The sequence below is a fragment of the Ranitomeya imitator genome, chromosome 5, assembly GCF_032444005.1.
Source record: "Ranitomeya imitator isolate aRanImi1 chromosome 5, aRanImi1.pri, whole genome shotgun sequence".
NCBI classification, from domain to species: Eukaryota; Metazoa; Chordata; class Amphibia; order Anura; family Dendrobatidae; genus Ranitomeya; species Ranitomeya imitator.
The window spans coordinates 5,529,454-5,547,996 of NC_091286.1; the positions used below are offsets into that span (position 1 = coordinate 5,529,454).

The 18,543-nt window shown below is 50.7% G+C and overlaps 1 protein-coding gene across 1 annotated transcript in view; it reads right to left on the minus strand.

Annotated features, from left to right (window-relative positions):
• Positions 1–5,361: 5,361 nt before the first annotated feature.
• Positions 5,362–18,543, minus strand: part of TMEM151B (transmembrane protein 151B) — an 88,322-nt gene continuing 75,140 nt past the window's right edge. Inside the window, exon 2 of the mRNA XM_069768251.1 lies at positions 5,362–11,008. Within this exon, the coding sequence (XP_069624352.1) occupies positions 9,569–11,008 (1,440 nt within the window). The 3' untranslated portion in view covers positions 5,362–9,568. The remainder of the gene's footprint in view (positions 11,009–18,543) is intronic.

Here is an 18,543-nt window from a genome sequence, read left to right on the forward strand (position 1 = left end):
CTTCATGGCATGTTGCTTTGTGGCGGGTGCTGTTAGTCGTGTGACCGCCATGCTGCGCCGGAACGGATGGAAATTATGCGTCACCGGACTCAGACAGGATATCCTAATTCTTGAGTGTTAGAGATGGTCCGAGGGCCAGCGTGACGGTGACTACATTAGAGGAGCTGCTACGTTCGGGCCATAATGAATGTGACACCAGAGGCCGACATGAAAGTGTCCGTGATTCGTCTGTGACTTTATTACACAGATGTCATTTACAATCTTCAATATTGCAGCCAAAAGGCAACATTGTGGTAAAAGCTATATACATATATATACCTCATAGTCATCAGATACGTAACAAAAGACATAAAAAAATCTCCACAAAACATAGTGTAAAAGGTGATGTGCAGCCCCTGGAGTGAGCCCACGTCATAGGGCCACGTCATCCTGGGGGAGTGATAATGACATTATTGCCATGAAGGCCGGGGATGCCGTCACGCCGTACGGGGCAGGAGCACGCTAGCGATGCAGCGTGGAAACACTTCTGGTCTGACTGTAACAAAGTGTCATCACTACACAGAATGTCTGACGCTGCTTCACCCGAAGGACTTCTGATGGGGGCATTGAAAGGGAACCCAAAAACCGCAGCTAAAGCCTGAGATAGGATTGTACCCTAATGTCTGTCCCACGGGGAGAAAGAAAAGATGGCATGTGTGCGACTGATGGGCAACTTACTGTGCCCGGAGGTTGGGGGGCACCTTACTTCCCGCACATGACCGCCTGGGAACAAAACATGAATATTACTGCCTGCGACTGCCGCATGTCCAACCCCTGAATATTACCGCCTGTGACTGCTGCATGTCCACCCCCTAAATATTGCCGCCTGCGATTGCCAGAAGTCCATCCCCTGATTATTACCGCCTGCCACTGCCGCATGTCCATCCCCTGAATATTACCGCCTTCGACTGCCGCATGTCCACCCCCTGAATATTACCGCCTGCGACTGCCGTATGTCCACCTCCCTGAATATTACCGCCTTCGACTGCCACATGTCCACCCCCTGAATATTACCGCCTGCGACTGCCATATGTCCACCTCCATGAATATTACCACCTGCTACTGCCGCATGTCCATCCCCTGAATATTACCTCCTGCGATTGCCGTATGTCCACCTCCTTGAATATTACCACCTGCGACTGCCGCATGTCCACCTCCCTGAATATTACCACCTGCAACTGCCGTATGTCCACCTCCTGAATATTACCACCTGCGACTGCCGCATGTCCACCCCCTGAATATTACCGCCTGTCCACCCCTGAATATTACCGCCTGCAATTGCCACATGTCCACCCCTTGATTACCGCCTGCGATTGCCACATGTCAACTCCCTGAATATTAGCGCCTGCGATTTCCACATGTCCACCCCCTGAATATTACCGCCTGCAATTGCCACATGTCCACCCCCTGAATATTACCGCCTGCGACTGCTGTATGTCCACCTACTGCCCATTACCTGTTCTGGGGTACAGGAGGTAATATTACAGCTTCTCATACAATCACCGGGCCGGCGCTGGGGTAGTCCGCCACGCTGGCTACGGTGCCTGTCTCCTGTGGCTACGCTGGCTGTCTCCTGTGGCTACGCTGGCTACGGAGACTGTCTCCTGCTGCTACGGTGGCTGTCCCCTGCGGCTACGCTGGCTGTCTCCTGTGGCTACGCTGGCTACGGTGGCTGTCTCCTGCTGCTACGGTGGCTGTCTCCTGCTGCTACGGTGGCTGTCTCTTGTGGCTACGGAGACTGTCCTGCTGCTACGGTGGCTGTCTCCTGCAGCTACGTTGGCTGTCTCCTGCTGCTATGATGCCTGTCTCCTGCGGCTATGATGCCTGTCCCCTGCGGCTATGCTGGCTGTCTCATGCAGCTACGGTGGCGGTCTCCTGCTGCTATGATGGCTGTCTCCTGCTGCTATGATGCCTGTCTCCTGCGGCTATGATGCCTGTCCCCTGCGGCTATGCTGGCTGTCCCCTGTGGCTACGCTGGCCGTCTCCTGCAGCCACACTGGCTGTCTCCTGCTGCTATGATGGCTGTCTCCTGCAGCTATGATGTCTGTCCCCTGCTGCTATGGTGGCTGTACCCTGCGGCTACGCTGGCTGTCTCCTGCTGCTATGATGCCTGTCCCCTGTGGTGATGGTGGCTGTCCCCTGTGGCTACGCTGGCCGTCTCCTGCAGCCACACTGGCGGTCTCCTGCTGCTATGATGGCTGTCTCCTGCAGCTATGATGCCTGTCCCCTGCGGTGATGGTGGCTGTCCCCTGCGGCTACGCTGGCTGTCCCCTGCGGCTACGCTGGCTGTCCCCTGCAGCTACGCTGCCTGTCCCCTGCAGCTATGATGCCTGTCCCCTGCGGCTACGCTGGCTGTCTCCTGCTGCTATGATGCCTGTCCCCTGCGGTGATGGTGGCTGTCCCCTGCGGCTACGCTGGCTGTCCCCTGCAGCTACGCTGCCTGTCCCCTGCAGCTATGATGCCTGTCCCCTGCGGCTACGCTGGCTGTCTCCTGCAGCTATGATGCCTGTCCCCTGCGGCTATGATGCATGTCCCCTGCGGCTATGCTGGCTGTCTCCTGCAGCTACAGTGGCGGTCTCCTGCTGCTATGATGGCTGTCTCCTGCAGCTATGATGCCTGTCCCCTGCGGCTATGGTGGCTGTCCCCTGCAGCTATGGTGGTGGTCTCCTGCAGCTATGGTGCCTGTACCCTGCGGCTATGATGCATGTCCCCTGCGGCTACGCTGGCTGTCTCCTGCAGCTACGGTGGCGGTCTCCTGCAGCTATGATGCCTGTCCCCTGCGGCTATGGTGGCTGTCTCCTGCAGCTACGGTGGCGGTCTCCTGCAGCTACGGTGGCGGTTTCCTGCAGCTATGATGCCTGTCCCCTGCGGCTATGGTGGCGGTCTCCTGCAGCTACAGAGGTGGTCTTTCATTGACAGTTATTCCTGATAAATGAGGTATTATCCTCCATGTTGGAGGGTTGTGAAGAGATTGTTCTTGTAGTGTCTGAGCCAATCTGCCTATATACAAAACCCACAGACACGGATAGGAACAGAAGTGGGGAAGTGTGTGGCACATGGAGGTTCCGCCTGAACCTGACACCCTCTGTCTTCTGATATGTCCCAATTGTGTACATGACCCCTGAGACCGACGGTCACTAAAATGACTTCCTCAAAGGGAGTGTCAGCAGGGAACAACGGCCTGGACCCAGCACAGGTGCTCGGTGCATCAGGGCGGGGCCAGACATCTCCGTGCACCTGCCCACCTGCTTGTTCTGTCTCTATCTCCACCTCCTCTGGCTCTATAACACCAGAGCTGCCAATCACAGGAGGGCGGAGATAGAGGGAGAACGAGCTGGTGGGAAGGTGCGTGGAGATGTCAGGCCCCGCCCCGATGCACCGAGCGCCTGTGCTGGGCTCGGGCCGACATTCCCTGCTGACACTCACACAAACCAAACTCCTGTGACGGGCGAGAGATTGTAATAATATGTACTAGTAAAAAGATGCACTGCCATTAATATACGTCACATCACCGAGGGCGACGTATACTGACAATACAAGTAACCACGGGCTCAGCTGGAGACATGGAGCTGTGCACATAGATCCCATAACCAATATCATTTCTATATAGCCAATAACTAAATGTAATATGTGTGTCCAAATACAACCCTCGGATACAATGAAGGGATGAGCGATCAATGACGAGGCGATCTATGGGAGCGCACCATGTACTAAACCCGCGAGCGAGGAGAGCCCACGCGTATCGCCGCTCCACAAGCTTCATCAGGGGATAACGGTCACCCCTGCCGAAGCTGAATGGAAGTGGTATTTGTATTATTATGGGATGTATGTGATTGCTCTAATTGACTATCTTGCCATTTGTGATATATACGTTTGGCTTTGCTGTTCTTTATGAATTATTGATGTACGCTGATGTTTGCGGTCACTTTGGACAATCTCCTTGTTTCTATGCAGTCAGTGATGGAGGAGATTTATCATTGGTGTTACTCGTGGTTTGCTGCTTTACGAATAAACATACCGCCATGTCTTCAGCTGTGCACATGGGCACGTGTATTGTCTTAGTCTTCTGTTTTTTGAATATCATAACACGGGACTGTTGGGGGACTGTCATAACATGGGCCTGTCAGGAGCCGTCACAACATGGGGCTGTCATAACATAGGACCTTCGGAGGCTTTCACAACACGGGACTGTCGGGGGCCATCATAACAGGGGACTGTCGAGGACCGTCACTACACCAGACTGTCAGACTGTACACAGGACTGTCAGGGCCGTCATAACAGGACTATTGGGGGCGATCATAACACAGGACTATTGGGGGCGATCATAACACAGGACTATTGGGGGGATCATAACATGGGACTGTCGGGGGCCGTCATAACACAGGACTATCTGGAGCTGTCATAACACAGGACTGTCAGGGACTATAATACACGGGACTGTCGGGGCTGTCAACACAGGACTGTCATAACACAGGACTGTAATACACAGGACTGTCATAACACAGGACTGTAATACACGGGGCTGTCATCACACAGGACTGTCGGGGATTGGATAACGTGGCACTGTCATACCACGGGACTGTCATAACGTGGCACTGTCATACCACGGGACTGTCGAGTGTTGTCACAGCATGGGACTGTCGGGGCCATCATAACACAAGAATATATAAATATAGGTGGGCACCATCAAAAAGCAATACATAAACGGGATCGCCCAAGTGCATATCCAATAAATAACATTACATACAGGAAGAAAAAAATAATCTATGCACAAAAACGGGATCCCCAATTATTAATACATTTTATTTAGAGAGCCAAAAAAGGAATTAAAAACACTTAAAAGGAATCCAAAACATTGGACTGCTCAGATTGATCCAAAATATACAAGGTAATAAACATAATCCTAACAGCCAAATCGTAATAATATTGTGAATCGATATAATAATCAAAATTCATGTACAATAGAAGATTCTCCATACGTGATCCCAAGTCATGATATCATTCCTCAGCCTTAGCAGTGCCAGCAATGCATTTTTATCATTTCCACATAAATATATGATTAATAAAACAGATAAGCAAATAAGTAAATCCAAATAAAGATATATGCTGATGGCACAATATAAACGGGCTGAATATAATCATTTCTATTCCTGTCATTTTCCCAGGTTCTTTTTCCTTATCATGGCTCTTTGATTTCTGTTTATATACCCTATTGTGTTAGGATTATGTTTATTACCGTGTATTTTTTTGGATCAATCTGAGCATTCCAATGTTTTGGATGCCTTTTAAGTGTTTTGGATTTTCTTTTTTTTTTTTTTTTTTCTAAAAAAAATGTATTAATAATTGGTGATCCCGTTTGTGTGCATATATTCTTTTTTTCTTTCTGTATGTAGGGCCATCATAACACGGGACTGTCATAACACAGGACTGTTGGGGGCCGTCATAGCACGGGACTGTCGGGGGCCATCATAGCACGGGACTGTCATAACACAGGACTGTTGGGGGCCGTCATAACACGGGACTGTCAGGGGCCGTCATAACACGGGAATGTCATAACACAGGTCTGTTGGGGGCCGTCATAGCATGGGACTGTTGAGGGCTGTCATAACATGGGGGTCATCCTTGATTCTGACCTTTCATTCACCCCCCACATCCGATCACTGGCTCGCTCTTCTTACCTGCATCTCAAAAACATTTCTAGAATTCGCCCTTTTCTTACTTTCGACTCTGCAAAAACTCTTACTGTTTCACTTATTCATTCTCGTCTGGACTATTGTAACTCTCTACTAATCGGCCTCCCTCTTACCAAACTTTCCCCGCTCCAATCTGTCCTGAATGCTGCTGCCAGGATCATATTCCTCACCAACCGTTACACCGATGCCTCTACCTTGTGCCAGTCATTACACTGGCTACCCATCCACTCCAGAATCCAGTACAAAACTACTACCCTCATCCACAAAGCACTCCATGGCTCAGCACCACCCTACATCTCCTCTCTGGTCTCAGTCTACCACCCTACCCGTGCCCTCCGCTCCGCTAATGACCTCAGATTAGCATCCTCAATAATCAGAACCTCCCACTCCCGTCTCCAAGACTTTACACGTGCTGCGCCGATTCTTTGGAATGCACTACCTAGGTTAATACGATTAATCCCCAATCCCCACAGTTTTAAGCGTACCCTAAAAACTCACTTGTTCAGACTGGCCTACCGCCTCAATGCATTAACCTAACGATCCCTGTGTGGCCTATTTTATATTAAAAAAAAAAACAGGTTCCTCGCATCATGTTCTCATTCACTTTATGTAGTTAATAGCCCTCTGTGTCTCTACTGTTACATACTTAGGCTGATAACTGGTTCATGCAGCTTTACATGAACACCCGAGCCTTACACTATGGCCGGTCCGAATAACTAAAGCAATTGTTACCATCCACCTCTCGTGTCTCCCCTTTTCCTCATAGTTTGTAAGCTTGCGAGCAGGGCCCTCATTCCTCCTGGTATCTGTTTTGAACTGTATTTCTGTTATGCTGTAAAGTCTATTGTCTGTACAAGTCCCCTCTATAATTTGTAAAGCGATGCGGAATATGTTGGCGCTATATAAATAAAAATTATTATTATTATTACTATCGGGGGCCGTCATAGCACGGGACTGTTGAGGGCTGTTATAACACAGGACTGCCGGGGGCTGTCATAGCACAGGACTGCCGGGGGCTGTCATAGCACGGGACTGTCGAGGGCCGTCATAACATGGGACTGTCGGGGGCTGTCATAACACGGGACTGTCATAACACAGGACTGTTGGGGGCCGTCATAGCTCGGGACTGTTGAGGGCTGTCATAACATGGGACTGTCGGGGGCTGTCATAGCACGGGACTGCCGGGGGCTGTCATAGCACGGGACTGTCGAGGGCCGTCATAACACGGGACTGTCAGGGGCTGTCATAGCATGGGACTGTCGAGGGCCGTCATAACATGGGACTGTTGGGGTCCGTCATAACACGGGACTGTCGGGGCTGTCATAACACGGGACTGTCATAACACAGGACTGTCAGGGGCTGTCATAACACGGGACTGTCGAGGGCCGTCATAACATGGGACTGTCGGGGGCTGTCATAACACGGGACTGTCATAACACAGGACTGTCAGGGGCTGTCATAACATGGGACTGTCGGGGGCCATCATAACATGGGACTGTCATAACACAGGACTGCCGGGGGCTGTCATAGCACGGGACTGTCGAGGGCCGTCATAACACGGGACTGTCAGGGGCTGTCATAGCATGGGACTGTCGAGGGCCGTCATAACATGGGACTGTTGGGGTCCGTCATAACACGGGACTGTCGGGGCTGTCATAACACGGGACTGTCATAACACAGGACTGTCAGGGGCTGTCATAACACGGGACTGTCGAGGGCCGTCATAACATGGGACTGTCGGGGGCTGTCATAACACGGGACTGTCATAACACAGGACTGTCAGGGGCTGTCATAACATGGGACTGTCGAGGGCCGTCATAACATGGGACTGTTGGGGTCCGTCATAACACGGGACTGTCGGGGCTGTCATAACACGGGACTGTCATAACACAGGACTGTCAGGGGCTGTCATAACACGGGACTGTCGGGGGCCATCATAACACGGGACTGTCATAACAGGACTGTTGGGGGCCGTCATAGCATGGGACTGTTGAGGGCCATCATAACATGGGACTGTCATAACACAGGACTGTTGGGGGCCGTCATAGCATGGGACTGTTGAGGGCTGTCATAACATGGGACTGTTGGTGGCTGTCATAGTACAGGACTGTTGAGGGCTGTCATAGTACAGGACTGTTGAGGGCTGTCATAGCACAGGACTGCCGGGGGCTGTCATAGCATAGGACTGTCGGGGGCTGTCATAGCACGGTACTGTCGGGGGCCATCATAACATGAGACTATCGGGGGCCGTCATAACATCGGACTGTCGGGGGCTGTCACAACACGGGACTGTCTGGGGCAGTCATAGCCCGGGACTGTCAAGGGGCATCATAACACGGGACTGTCGGAGACCGTCATAACACGGGACTGTCAGGGACCATCGTAACACGGGACTGTCGGGGGCCATCATAACACTGGACTGTCATGGGCCATCGTAACATGGGACTGTCGGGCCGTCGTAACACAGGACTGTCGGGGCTGTCATAACATGGGACTGTCGGGGGCCGTCGTAACACAGGAATGGCTGTGACCTCACTATTTCTGTGACTCCTGGATGACACTCTAGGCTCGGGCTACACGTGGAATAAAAGTCCTAGAACAATCAGCGGTTTTGACTTTCTTTCTGGATAAAAGCTTTGTCCAGTAAGTGCGGATCCCCGACATCCTGACACGGAGGGATAGTGATCCAAGGATTCCCTGACTGCAGCTTCCCAGTGGATCACTGCCGGGCCTGGAGGCCGTGTGTGCAGAATTTTCTGATATGGTCGGTGGAGGTCCGGGAGGGTCCTGGCTTATGAGGTATGATATTCTTATAGTATTGCACCCAGCGTCCCCCCATATGCAGAGGAGCAGTCTCCTGTCTCACCGCCGACCATCCGCACTGAGCAGGACGTAATCTGCCCATATAACATACGTGTGGGCTGACGTGTACGACCCTGAGGAATCCTATGCAGCCTCGGGATCATGCCTCATACATGTCTACGTGTTCCTAGCGTGTGATATATCCAGAATTCTGGAGAAGTGACATGCAGTAAAGCTTAGAGATGAGAATTATACTGGTGTATATACAACCTGAAGTTCTTCATGCTGAATATACGTAGAGCCGGTGCGTCCTCCATACATCGAGGGGACAGAAATATTCAATGTATTTTATGTTTGGTGGAACTATAAAAGTAAGGAAAGTGAGAGTGATGAGTCCATGGTGATCCCTCATGGTGACCTCACCTGTGCCAGGCCTGCATGGTCTTCCAACCTTACAGTGATATGTATAGTTCACTTTTATCTCCCTTACAAACAGTCCTTGGCCTTACAGCCCCGCAGTATGACCAGCGAGAAACAACCCCAGTGGGAGATGATCTGACAATCAATGGAGAATGTACATGGGTGCATGTACTATTGCCACATGGGTGCATGGACTATTGCCTGTTTGCTACAAAATGGAATACTTGTTCTGGTCCAGTGACACCCCAGGCTGGATGAAGTTACTGGATTCTCCAGTATTTTGGTCACATCTGTGAGTTTTTGCTGCCCGGTCCTATTTCGACATTGTACAGGGCCACTATGGCTCAATCCACATTACGTCTCGACATAAAAGTCCTTGTGCCTCAGCTTGTCCACGTCATAGTAGTAAAATCCAGGAGCTGAAGGCTGTAAATCTCGTCTACTGATTTGTCTCCAGCATGTGCTTCCTTAAAGCCCTGATGGTGTTTCTGAGGTTTCATCTGTGTCGTATTTTTGCAAGGTACTGGGCCCTCCATTATCATTGTATAAAACATCTCCACTGCCGTGGTGGTGGCATAAAGTATCCAGGATGCTGGAGCATAGTAACAAGTCTATCACAGTGACGTTTCTACACAAGAGCCGTTGCGGTGGAGACGTCGGTGGTCATGGTTTGTACAGCCTTCGTTACGATGGACAATGAGGATGGGGAAGTAGAGGGCATCTTGATATGGAGGAGGTTCCTCCTCTTCCTGCACTGTCACCTGGCTGGACAGCCGCGTCTGTTCTGTGGGACATCCCTGCTCATTGAGGCTTTCACTACGGCTCTGCCACAGACAACTCCGCCGGGATCCATATAAACGTCCCAGAGAAAAGCGACTGCTGCTGAAAGGGATCCTGGGACTGCCATTGCAGATGCTGAGGGCACTACGGGAAAAGATGGAGGAACTGCTCATGGTACGATGGCATCGCTCGCAGTTCTGGCGATACCCACGGGTGTACCGGCAGGAAGTGTATCCTGAAGAAATGCCTACTAGATCCATCAGAACAGCCTCCGAGTAGCTGGGCACCAGTTGTTGGTTGGACCTTATATGCCACTCTAGCTCTGTACTGTCAATGGTGTTCACACGAGGCATTCTCCGGCATATGGTCCGATCATCCGCCACTGGTGTTACTGGTGTGAAGTCAAAACCAAACAGCTTCTCCACATGATAGTGAACACATGAGGTGCGGTACTCATTAAGGACCCTTAATGGCCATGACAGTGTTAGGAGAGCTGCCACCCAGAAGACGTAGTGGGACACATACCATGGAAGGTTATCTGGATCAGAAAAAGCAACCATGTATTCTTTGAAATCCACATTTTTTAGGTGCATGCCTTCTCGAGCCTCCATGTAGTCATCCAGACCCTCATTCTCTGTGAAGAACCGAGCCCTCTGCGTCAAGTACGAATTCTCAGACTCCACATTTGCAAAACTGAAGCATTTGGTAAACCTGAGCCGAGTGACTGGATAGCTGTCCAGGTCAGTCAAGTCTTTGGAAACGTCCTTCACGCCACAGTTGTTGTAGTCAAACTCTGATTCGGCCACATGAGTGTTGACGCGCTCGTGGTAGACTTGAGTAGTCGTGTACGCGTCTCCATTGCGATAACGTGTCACCTGACGGGTCCTGCGCACATAGTGATAGCTGATTGCCTTCCACCAGATACATGGCGTCGCCTGCTGCATCCTCTGCACTCGTTCCTGTACACTCTCCACATCCACCTTATACTGCAGCTCGTTGCGTGTATAACAGTGCCAGCACTCCACCAAGTAGACCACATATAGCATAACAAGGAAAGCCAAAGGGATGTAGATGTAGCCATTGGAGCAAGGACTGTCGTGATACATCATGGAGTTGCCTTTATAGGCGCTGTCGAAAGTCAGGCGAGTGACTTTGGTAACGTGGCACCAGGTCATAGCACCCATGCAGCCATAAATGAGGAGAGACAACAGGAGGCATTTCCAGTGGGATTCACGACACAGGGACTTGCTGAGCGATTGCTTCACTGGTCTTTGCTGCAAAGTAAGGAGACAAGAAATAATCAGAAATCATTTTGGTAAAATGTATCCAATTTCCACACCATACTGGTCAGTTATTCCTCCCGAGACTCTCGTCATCTTTAGGGGCGCCATCAATGGCCCTGCATGTCACGACAGGCATGGTCTTTATCTTTTAGACTATGACTATTTGGCCAAATACAGTTGTGCTCAAAAGTTTGCATACCCCCGTAGAATGTTTTCTTTGCCTTTTTTCAGAGAGAGAAAACACAGTAGTTTGACAATAAATGGCTTCACTCAATCAGTGACCATGAGTGGAGAAAAAGTTTTGGTGTTATCATTCATATTCTCTGAAAAAAAGGACAAGAAAGCAAAAATTCTACCTATGTAAACTTTTGAGCGCAACTGTAATTATCACTTTTACACCAACCTAGAGAATGTCAGACCCTGAAGTGACCCCATAACATTAGAGGATTGTCTAGAACTAGGGCTTTGGTCAGATTCAGCAGAAATATCATGTAAAATCTTTATGATGATGTCAGAAGGTTCTCGTGTGGCACTGGCACCTCAAGCCGGCAGACTTCACTGGATAGCCAACCAGGAGGCAAACTAAAGGTCCGCTTAGATAAATAGTCCACTGTGTCAATGTGTATGAATTTAACAATACCATCAGATCGCGAAGCCAAATAACCATACCACGCCACTAATCGTGAGAGACACGGTCATCTCCGATTGTGTAACATGTGAACTGACCATCGTTCACGGCATTAAGTAACAAGCGTTTGACATTGCACAACCATTGAGCAAGCCACCATCATTTATTTGCCGATTGTACAATGAACGAGTGTTGGAGAGATTGCTTGGTCGTCCGCCCTATTTATATTACACAATTATAGTGTAGGACGAGTCCTAAGCATTCACATCGTGGCAATCATCACCTCATCTGCATCTGATGCCCCTGACCTGATTAAGACCTGCAATTGGAAGAAGTAGATGGGAGGTTTCAGCTGACGACTGCAGCCGGGTAGAATTCCTCCAACGTCCTGTCTCCAGAACTCAAGGGCACGAGGTTGTTCCAGGAGAGCGGACCGATCGCTATGTGGCTATATACTGACTGTCTCATTCATCTGCACACAATCTGCGCATGTGACTGTAACTTATGTCTGGCCGGTGACTAAATGTGTTATCTACATGTTGTTCTTGATGATAGTTTACACTTCAATTATACGTTCTCGGCACTGAAAACGCAACACCAAGACAAAATGTCTCCATCGGGGACGTCATTGGTCGGCTGATTTATACAATCAGCGGCAGAACCTTCCTCAGACGACCATTAATAACTCAGTGACAGCAGCCGAAAAGTGTCGAGATTTCTGCTCGATGCCCAGACTCCAAACTGGAGAAATTGGTATGTTTCCATATTTCATCATTTACAGATCAGTGACATCTCGATCTTGTGATCGCCATCATTCCACCACTTAAACCTAATTCCTCCATCCCTACAAGTCTTCCTTCATGAGTTGTATGCAGTCTACTGCACAAATAAGAAAAACTTGGAGACAACCGCTGATGGCCACCATTACGGTGCAAAGAAATCAGCCAGTACAATGGAACAACACAAAATAAGTGTGTCTGCGGCAGTGGCTAACTGTTATGACCTGGTCGTCAGGACAATAATGGACCTGGTGGTTAAGAGCACACGGAATGACCTGATAGTTACTGATAATAAAGGACGAGCTCTGGGACGTGGGAACTCTGCTGACCGCAATCCCTAAACCTATCAACCATACTAGAAATAGCCGTGGATTGCGCCTAACGCTCCCTATGCAACTCGGCACAGCCTAAGAAACTAGCTAGCCCTGAAGATAGGAAAATAAAGCCTACCTTGCCTCAGAGAAATTCCCCAAAGGAAAAGGCAGCCCCCCACATATAATAACTGTGAGTAAAGATGAAAATACAAACACCGAGATGAAATAGATTTAGCAAAGTGAGGCCCGACTTACTGAACAGACCAAGGATAGGAAAGGTTACTTTGCGGTCAGCACAAAAACCTACAAAAAGACCACGCAGAGGGCGCAAAAAGACCCTCCGCACCGACTCACGGTGCGGAGGCGCTCCCTCTGCGTCCCAGAGCTTCCAGCAAGCAAGACAACAAATTAAATAGCAAGCTGGACAGAAAAATAGCAAACCAAAGAAATACAAGCTGGAACTTAGCTTCTGATGGGAAGACAGGTCACAAGAACGATCCAGGAGTGAACTAGACTGTCACTATTCCCCTGACCGCTGTCACCACTGGGTCAGGATTCACACCGTGACCGTCACCCCTACGTCACGGATCAGGGTGACTTTAGGCCAACAGACGGCTATCACATGTGCAGGGGGGCTTATCTTAGTTATCCCTCCACTGCTAACAATGTGATGAAAAACCACACACAAGGCTATTGACCTCTTAGTTTACAGCAGGGGCTTATTCTAGGTATCCCACTGCTTTTCTATATACCACGAACTGCAGGGATTTATGTATATCCCGCTTACAGTTCCACTTAACACTTGCAGCTCTCTGGCGCCCCCCTTACTCTCAGGTCAGATTAGGTACTGCACCCTGGGTAATTAGTCGCCAGAAAGGCTGCCTGCTATGTACTGGCTATTGGGCACGCTGCAGCGACGCGATAACTACTCCCACACAGGCAGGAACAATAATTATCAAACCCGCAGTTGCTTCAGCATAATCCAACCGTCAGCACACTTTTGCTGCCACCAGCTTCGATTTTAACGGGTCCGAAGCTAACCCAACACAACAGTAACAGTAGCGTATTTCCCTTCAGAGACAGGGTACGGCTTTTAGAGCATGGAGAAGAACTAATATATAATAGTATATCCCATTCAAAATAACTAGGCAGTGCCTTATCAAAAATAGTTTATAAAGATGTTATACATGAGACAATTGCAAATATGTACAAGGGTAATTATAACATAAAGGGCATAAATGAGAAAAGATAACACTCACATATTAAAAGCATTGCAGGCATCCAGGCTAGTGCAGTTTCCATACATCCCAGTCCATGGGATGTACTCAGCTCTTCCAGGACAATAGGACAAAGCAGTCCAGAAGGAGAAATCAGCAAAAAGAGACTCCTCAGGGCCTGCCAGACACTTAAAACATTAAGGCTGTGACATCACAGAAAGGCTGGCTTATCCAGACCCTCCTCTCTCTACATTCTGAGGAAACTTTAAACTATTTCCTCTGATTTCTATAACTTCACTACAAAACATGTCAGAGTCAGACCAAACTCATCATTCATCTCAGATTAACGTGGGCATTCTAATGAGATCAAATATGTCCTATCTGGGATACATATTTCCAGAGAAATCCCTACTTCTTTACCAGATGGAGTTAGAAACCCGAGTTTAAAGGGATGGGTACCTACACCGAGTGGGACTACGAATATATATTTTCGTATTTCTAGCTTAAATCGTTTGCCTAATATCTAACAAAAACTAAACAAAGAATCTTTCATGAATTTTTGGAGCCATTTTTCCTGTTCTAGCTGGACAAGAGCTTACACAGGAAATGCCAGTCGTAAATTCCGTTCGGCCATAAAACTTCTACCCCCACACTCTCTGAGAAGGAAAGCCAGGAATTTGCAGCTACAAACTGTTACTCCAAGAAGGGGGCTTAGCCCACACAGGCTAGAGAACTACTTATGATATTTCATACCATATCGTGACACCTCCCCCTTTTGGTGTGCGCTAGGGAGGCAGTACCCCACGGTATGCCTCCATGGGCACCTCAGTAGGTTCACCCTGGCGGGAGAGTCCATCTGCATTCCCATGCTCTTTGCCCGTTTTATGTTCAATGGTGAAGTCAAACTGCTGAAGGGCAAGGCTCCAGCGTAGCAACCTGCCGTTGGTTCCACACATGGCGTTTAGCCAGCGAAGAGGGTTGTGGTCGGTCACCACAGTGAAAGTGTGACCATACAAGTAGGGCTGCCAGCGCTGCAGGGCCCAGACTATGGCCAGGCACTCCTTCTCAATTGTGGAGTAGGCCACTTCCCTCGGCAAAAGTTTCCGGCTCAGGTATAACACGGGGTGCTCTTGGTCCTCCGAGTCAACCTGGCTGAGCACAGCACCAAGGCCAAACTCGCTGGCGTCGGTCTGCACCAAGAACGGTCGACTGCTGTCGACTGCTTTCAACACAGGGGCGTTGCACAGTGCGGTTTTCAACGCCTGGAAGGCCCCCTCACAGCCATCTGTCCAGTTGACAATGTGAGGTAGCTTCTTCCTGGTGAGGTCCGTCAAAGGTTTTGCCAGGCTACTATAGTGCTTTACGAAGCGCCTATAGTACCCTGCAGTGCCCAAGAAGGACATCACCTGTTTCTTGGTCACGGGAGTGGGCCAGTTCACGATCACTCCCACTTTGTCAGGCTCTGGCTTCAGGGTGTTCCCGCCTACCCGGTGCCCCAGGTAGTGAACCTCCCTCATGCCCGTCTGGCACTTTCCCGGCTTGATAGTCAGTCCTGCTTGGTGGATTCGCCTGAGCACCTCCTCGAGATGCTGCAGGTGTTCCTCCCAGGAGAGACTGAAGATGGCAATGTCATCCAAGTACGCCACGGCGTACTTCTCCAGTCCCCGAAGCAGGAGGTTGACCATCCGCTGGAAAGTGGCAGGGGCATTCTTCATGCCGAAGGGCATGACCGTGGACTCGTACAGTCCAAAGGGTGTGATAAAGGCGGACTTTTCCTGCGCCTCGGGACTCAGGGGAATCTGCCAGTATCCTCGACTCAGATCCATTATTGTTAGGTAATTTGCGCCAGCTAACTTCTCAAGCAGCTCCTCGATGCGCGGCATTGGGTGCGCATCCGAGGCTGTGATGGCGTTGAGCCCCCTGTAGTCCACGCAGAACCGTGTGGTCCGGTCCTTCTTTGGCACGAGAACTACAGGCGATGCCCACGCGCTCTTTGACCTTCGAATCACCCCCAGCTGTAACATCTCATCGATCTCTTGGCGCATAGTCTGCTGCACCTGGTCAGAGATTCGATAGGGTGTTTGCCGTAGTGGGGCGTGATTCCCGGTGTCCACCTCGTGGACTGCTAACTCAGTCCTCCCAGGTCGGTTGGAGAACACGACCCGGAAAGGTTCCAGTGTGGTTTGCAACTGCACCCGCTGGGGTTCAGTTAACGAGGCGCTTACCTCTACATCCTCGATGGACCCATTGGCCTTGGCTTGGGCCAGCAAGTCCAGGAGGGTGTCTTCCTCACCGTCTTCGGGCAAGCTGCAGACCGGTAGAACGAAAGGTTCACGTTCGTGATGAGCCTTCATCATGTTGACGTGAAAGGCCTTTCGCCTACCCCGAGCGTGGTCAAGCGTGACCACGTAAGTGACCGGGTTGAGCTGTTGGTGGACGACGTACGGGCCCTCCCAGGCTGCCTGAAGCTTATCCGTTGGTACGGGGACCAGCACCCACACCTTTTGACCCACGTGGTAGGTCCGCTCCCGGGCGTTCTGGTCGTACCAGTGCTTCTGATCAGCCTGAGCCTGCGTCATGTTGTCATGCACAAACTGCGTCAAGGTCTGCATCTTGTCACGGAAGCGCATGACATACTCCACTATGGACACTTCAGAAGGGTTCGGCTCCTCTTCCCAGGATTCTCTTACCAACCCAAGGGGTCCCCGGACTCGCCTGCCGTACAGGAGCTCGAAGGGGGAGAACCCCGTCGAGGCCTGCGGAACCTCTCGGTAAGCGAATAGCAGGTGTGGGAGGTACCGCTCCCAGTCACGCCATTGGGTCTCAACCAGCATGCGTAGCATCTGTTTGAGGGTACCATTGAAGCGTTCACACAAGCCATTGGTCTGTGGGTGATACGCACTCGATACCAGGTGCTTAACCTGCATTCTCTTACAGAGAGCCTCCATTAGGCGAGACATAAATTGGGTCCCTTGATCAGTAAGCATTTCCCTGGGAAATCCTACACGTGAAAAGATGGCCAACAGGGCATCTGCCACCTTATCTGCCCTAGTTGAGGACAGAGCTACTGCCTCTGGGTACCGGGTAGCGTAGTCTACCACAGTAAGGATGTATTGCTTTCCAGAGCTGCTGGGGACGGCCAGCGGGCCCACAATGTCCACCGCGATCCTCTGGAAAGGCTCCTCTATCACTGGCAAAGGGATCAGGGGAGCCTTAAGAGCAGGCCCCGCCTTCCCCACTCTTTGACAAGTGATACAGGAGCGGCAGTAGTTTGACACATCTGTCCCCATCTTAGGCCAATAGAAGTGTTGAGACAGCCGGGCCTTAGTTTTGCTGATCCCCAAGTGTCCAGCTAGCGGGATCTCATGGGCAATCCGCAACAACTCACCCCGGAATTGCTGCGGGACGACCAGCTGTCTTTCCCTCAACCACTCCTTTTGTGATTCTCCGGGTACTGTCTCCCGGTACAACCTTCCTTGTTCCCAGAACACCTTCTCCTTATCAGTCACGGAGGTGGGCGTCTCGGCAAGTTGTCTCAAACTCTCTAGGCTCGCATCTGTGTGCAGAGCGGCCTGAAACTCCTGGCTAGGGGAAGCCAAAAGCGACGTCAGGGTCCCTTCCCCACGGGAACCCTCTTGGACCTGCTCTGGGTCCACCTCTGGTTCAGTCACAGTGATGACTGAGGAGGGTCCGGAAGGCAGACAGTTATCTGCGTTCCGGGCACTCTGACTGCGGGTGACAGCAGCTACATAGGCTGTCTCCCCGGGGGTTTCTACAGGCCCATCAGCCGGCGCTGCTATGGGCTCTACCTCCCCATCCACCCCCAACACTCCAGGGGCAGTGCTACTTATGGGCCAGTTACCTTCCTCGGTGGCACTGGTCACTTTCATGGCGTCACCTTCCTCACGGTTCCCATGCATCTCCCCATTTCCTGTAGCACCGACACTTGCCCCTGTTAGGGGTTCCTCAGCCGTCTCACTCCGCAGAGCGACGTGGCTGGGCACGCCTGTACCTATGGACACATTAACCTTCACAGAAAAATCATTATCAGGTTCAGTTGGCACAGGTACAACATTTTCGCCATCAATCCTAGGGAAAAAATGGTTAATAGATGCATCATTACAAGGTAAAGCATGGTCAGGTAACACATGCGATTTCCCATCATTATCATCATCATCAGGGTTAACTTTACCCTCATTAGTAGATTGGGGAGGGGTATCAGTGACGTAGTGGGCAACCAACCTCCCCAAATCAGTCCCCAACAAAACATCAGTGGGCAAATTATCAGACAGCCCCACTTCCTTCACCCCGCTCCCAGCACCCCAATCAATAAAAACCCGGGCCATCGGTAAGGGACAGCTGATGCCCCCAATCCCAGTGACAGTTAGGGTTTTCCCCGGAATGATTTCTTCAGGGGCCGCCAGTTCAGGTCGGATGAGGGTTCGTTCAGCCCCGGTGTCCTTGAGGCCTGTAGCAACATGGCCCCCCACAGTGACGGGCTGTACGTTGTCACACACCCTCCCAACCACACCACCCACCAAAAGAACTGCTGCATTAGGCCCTGGGGCCTTGGCTGGGGGGTTCTTCG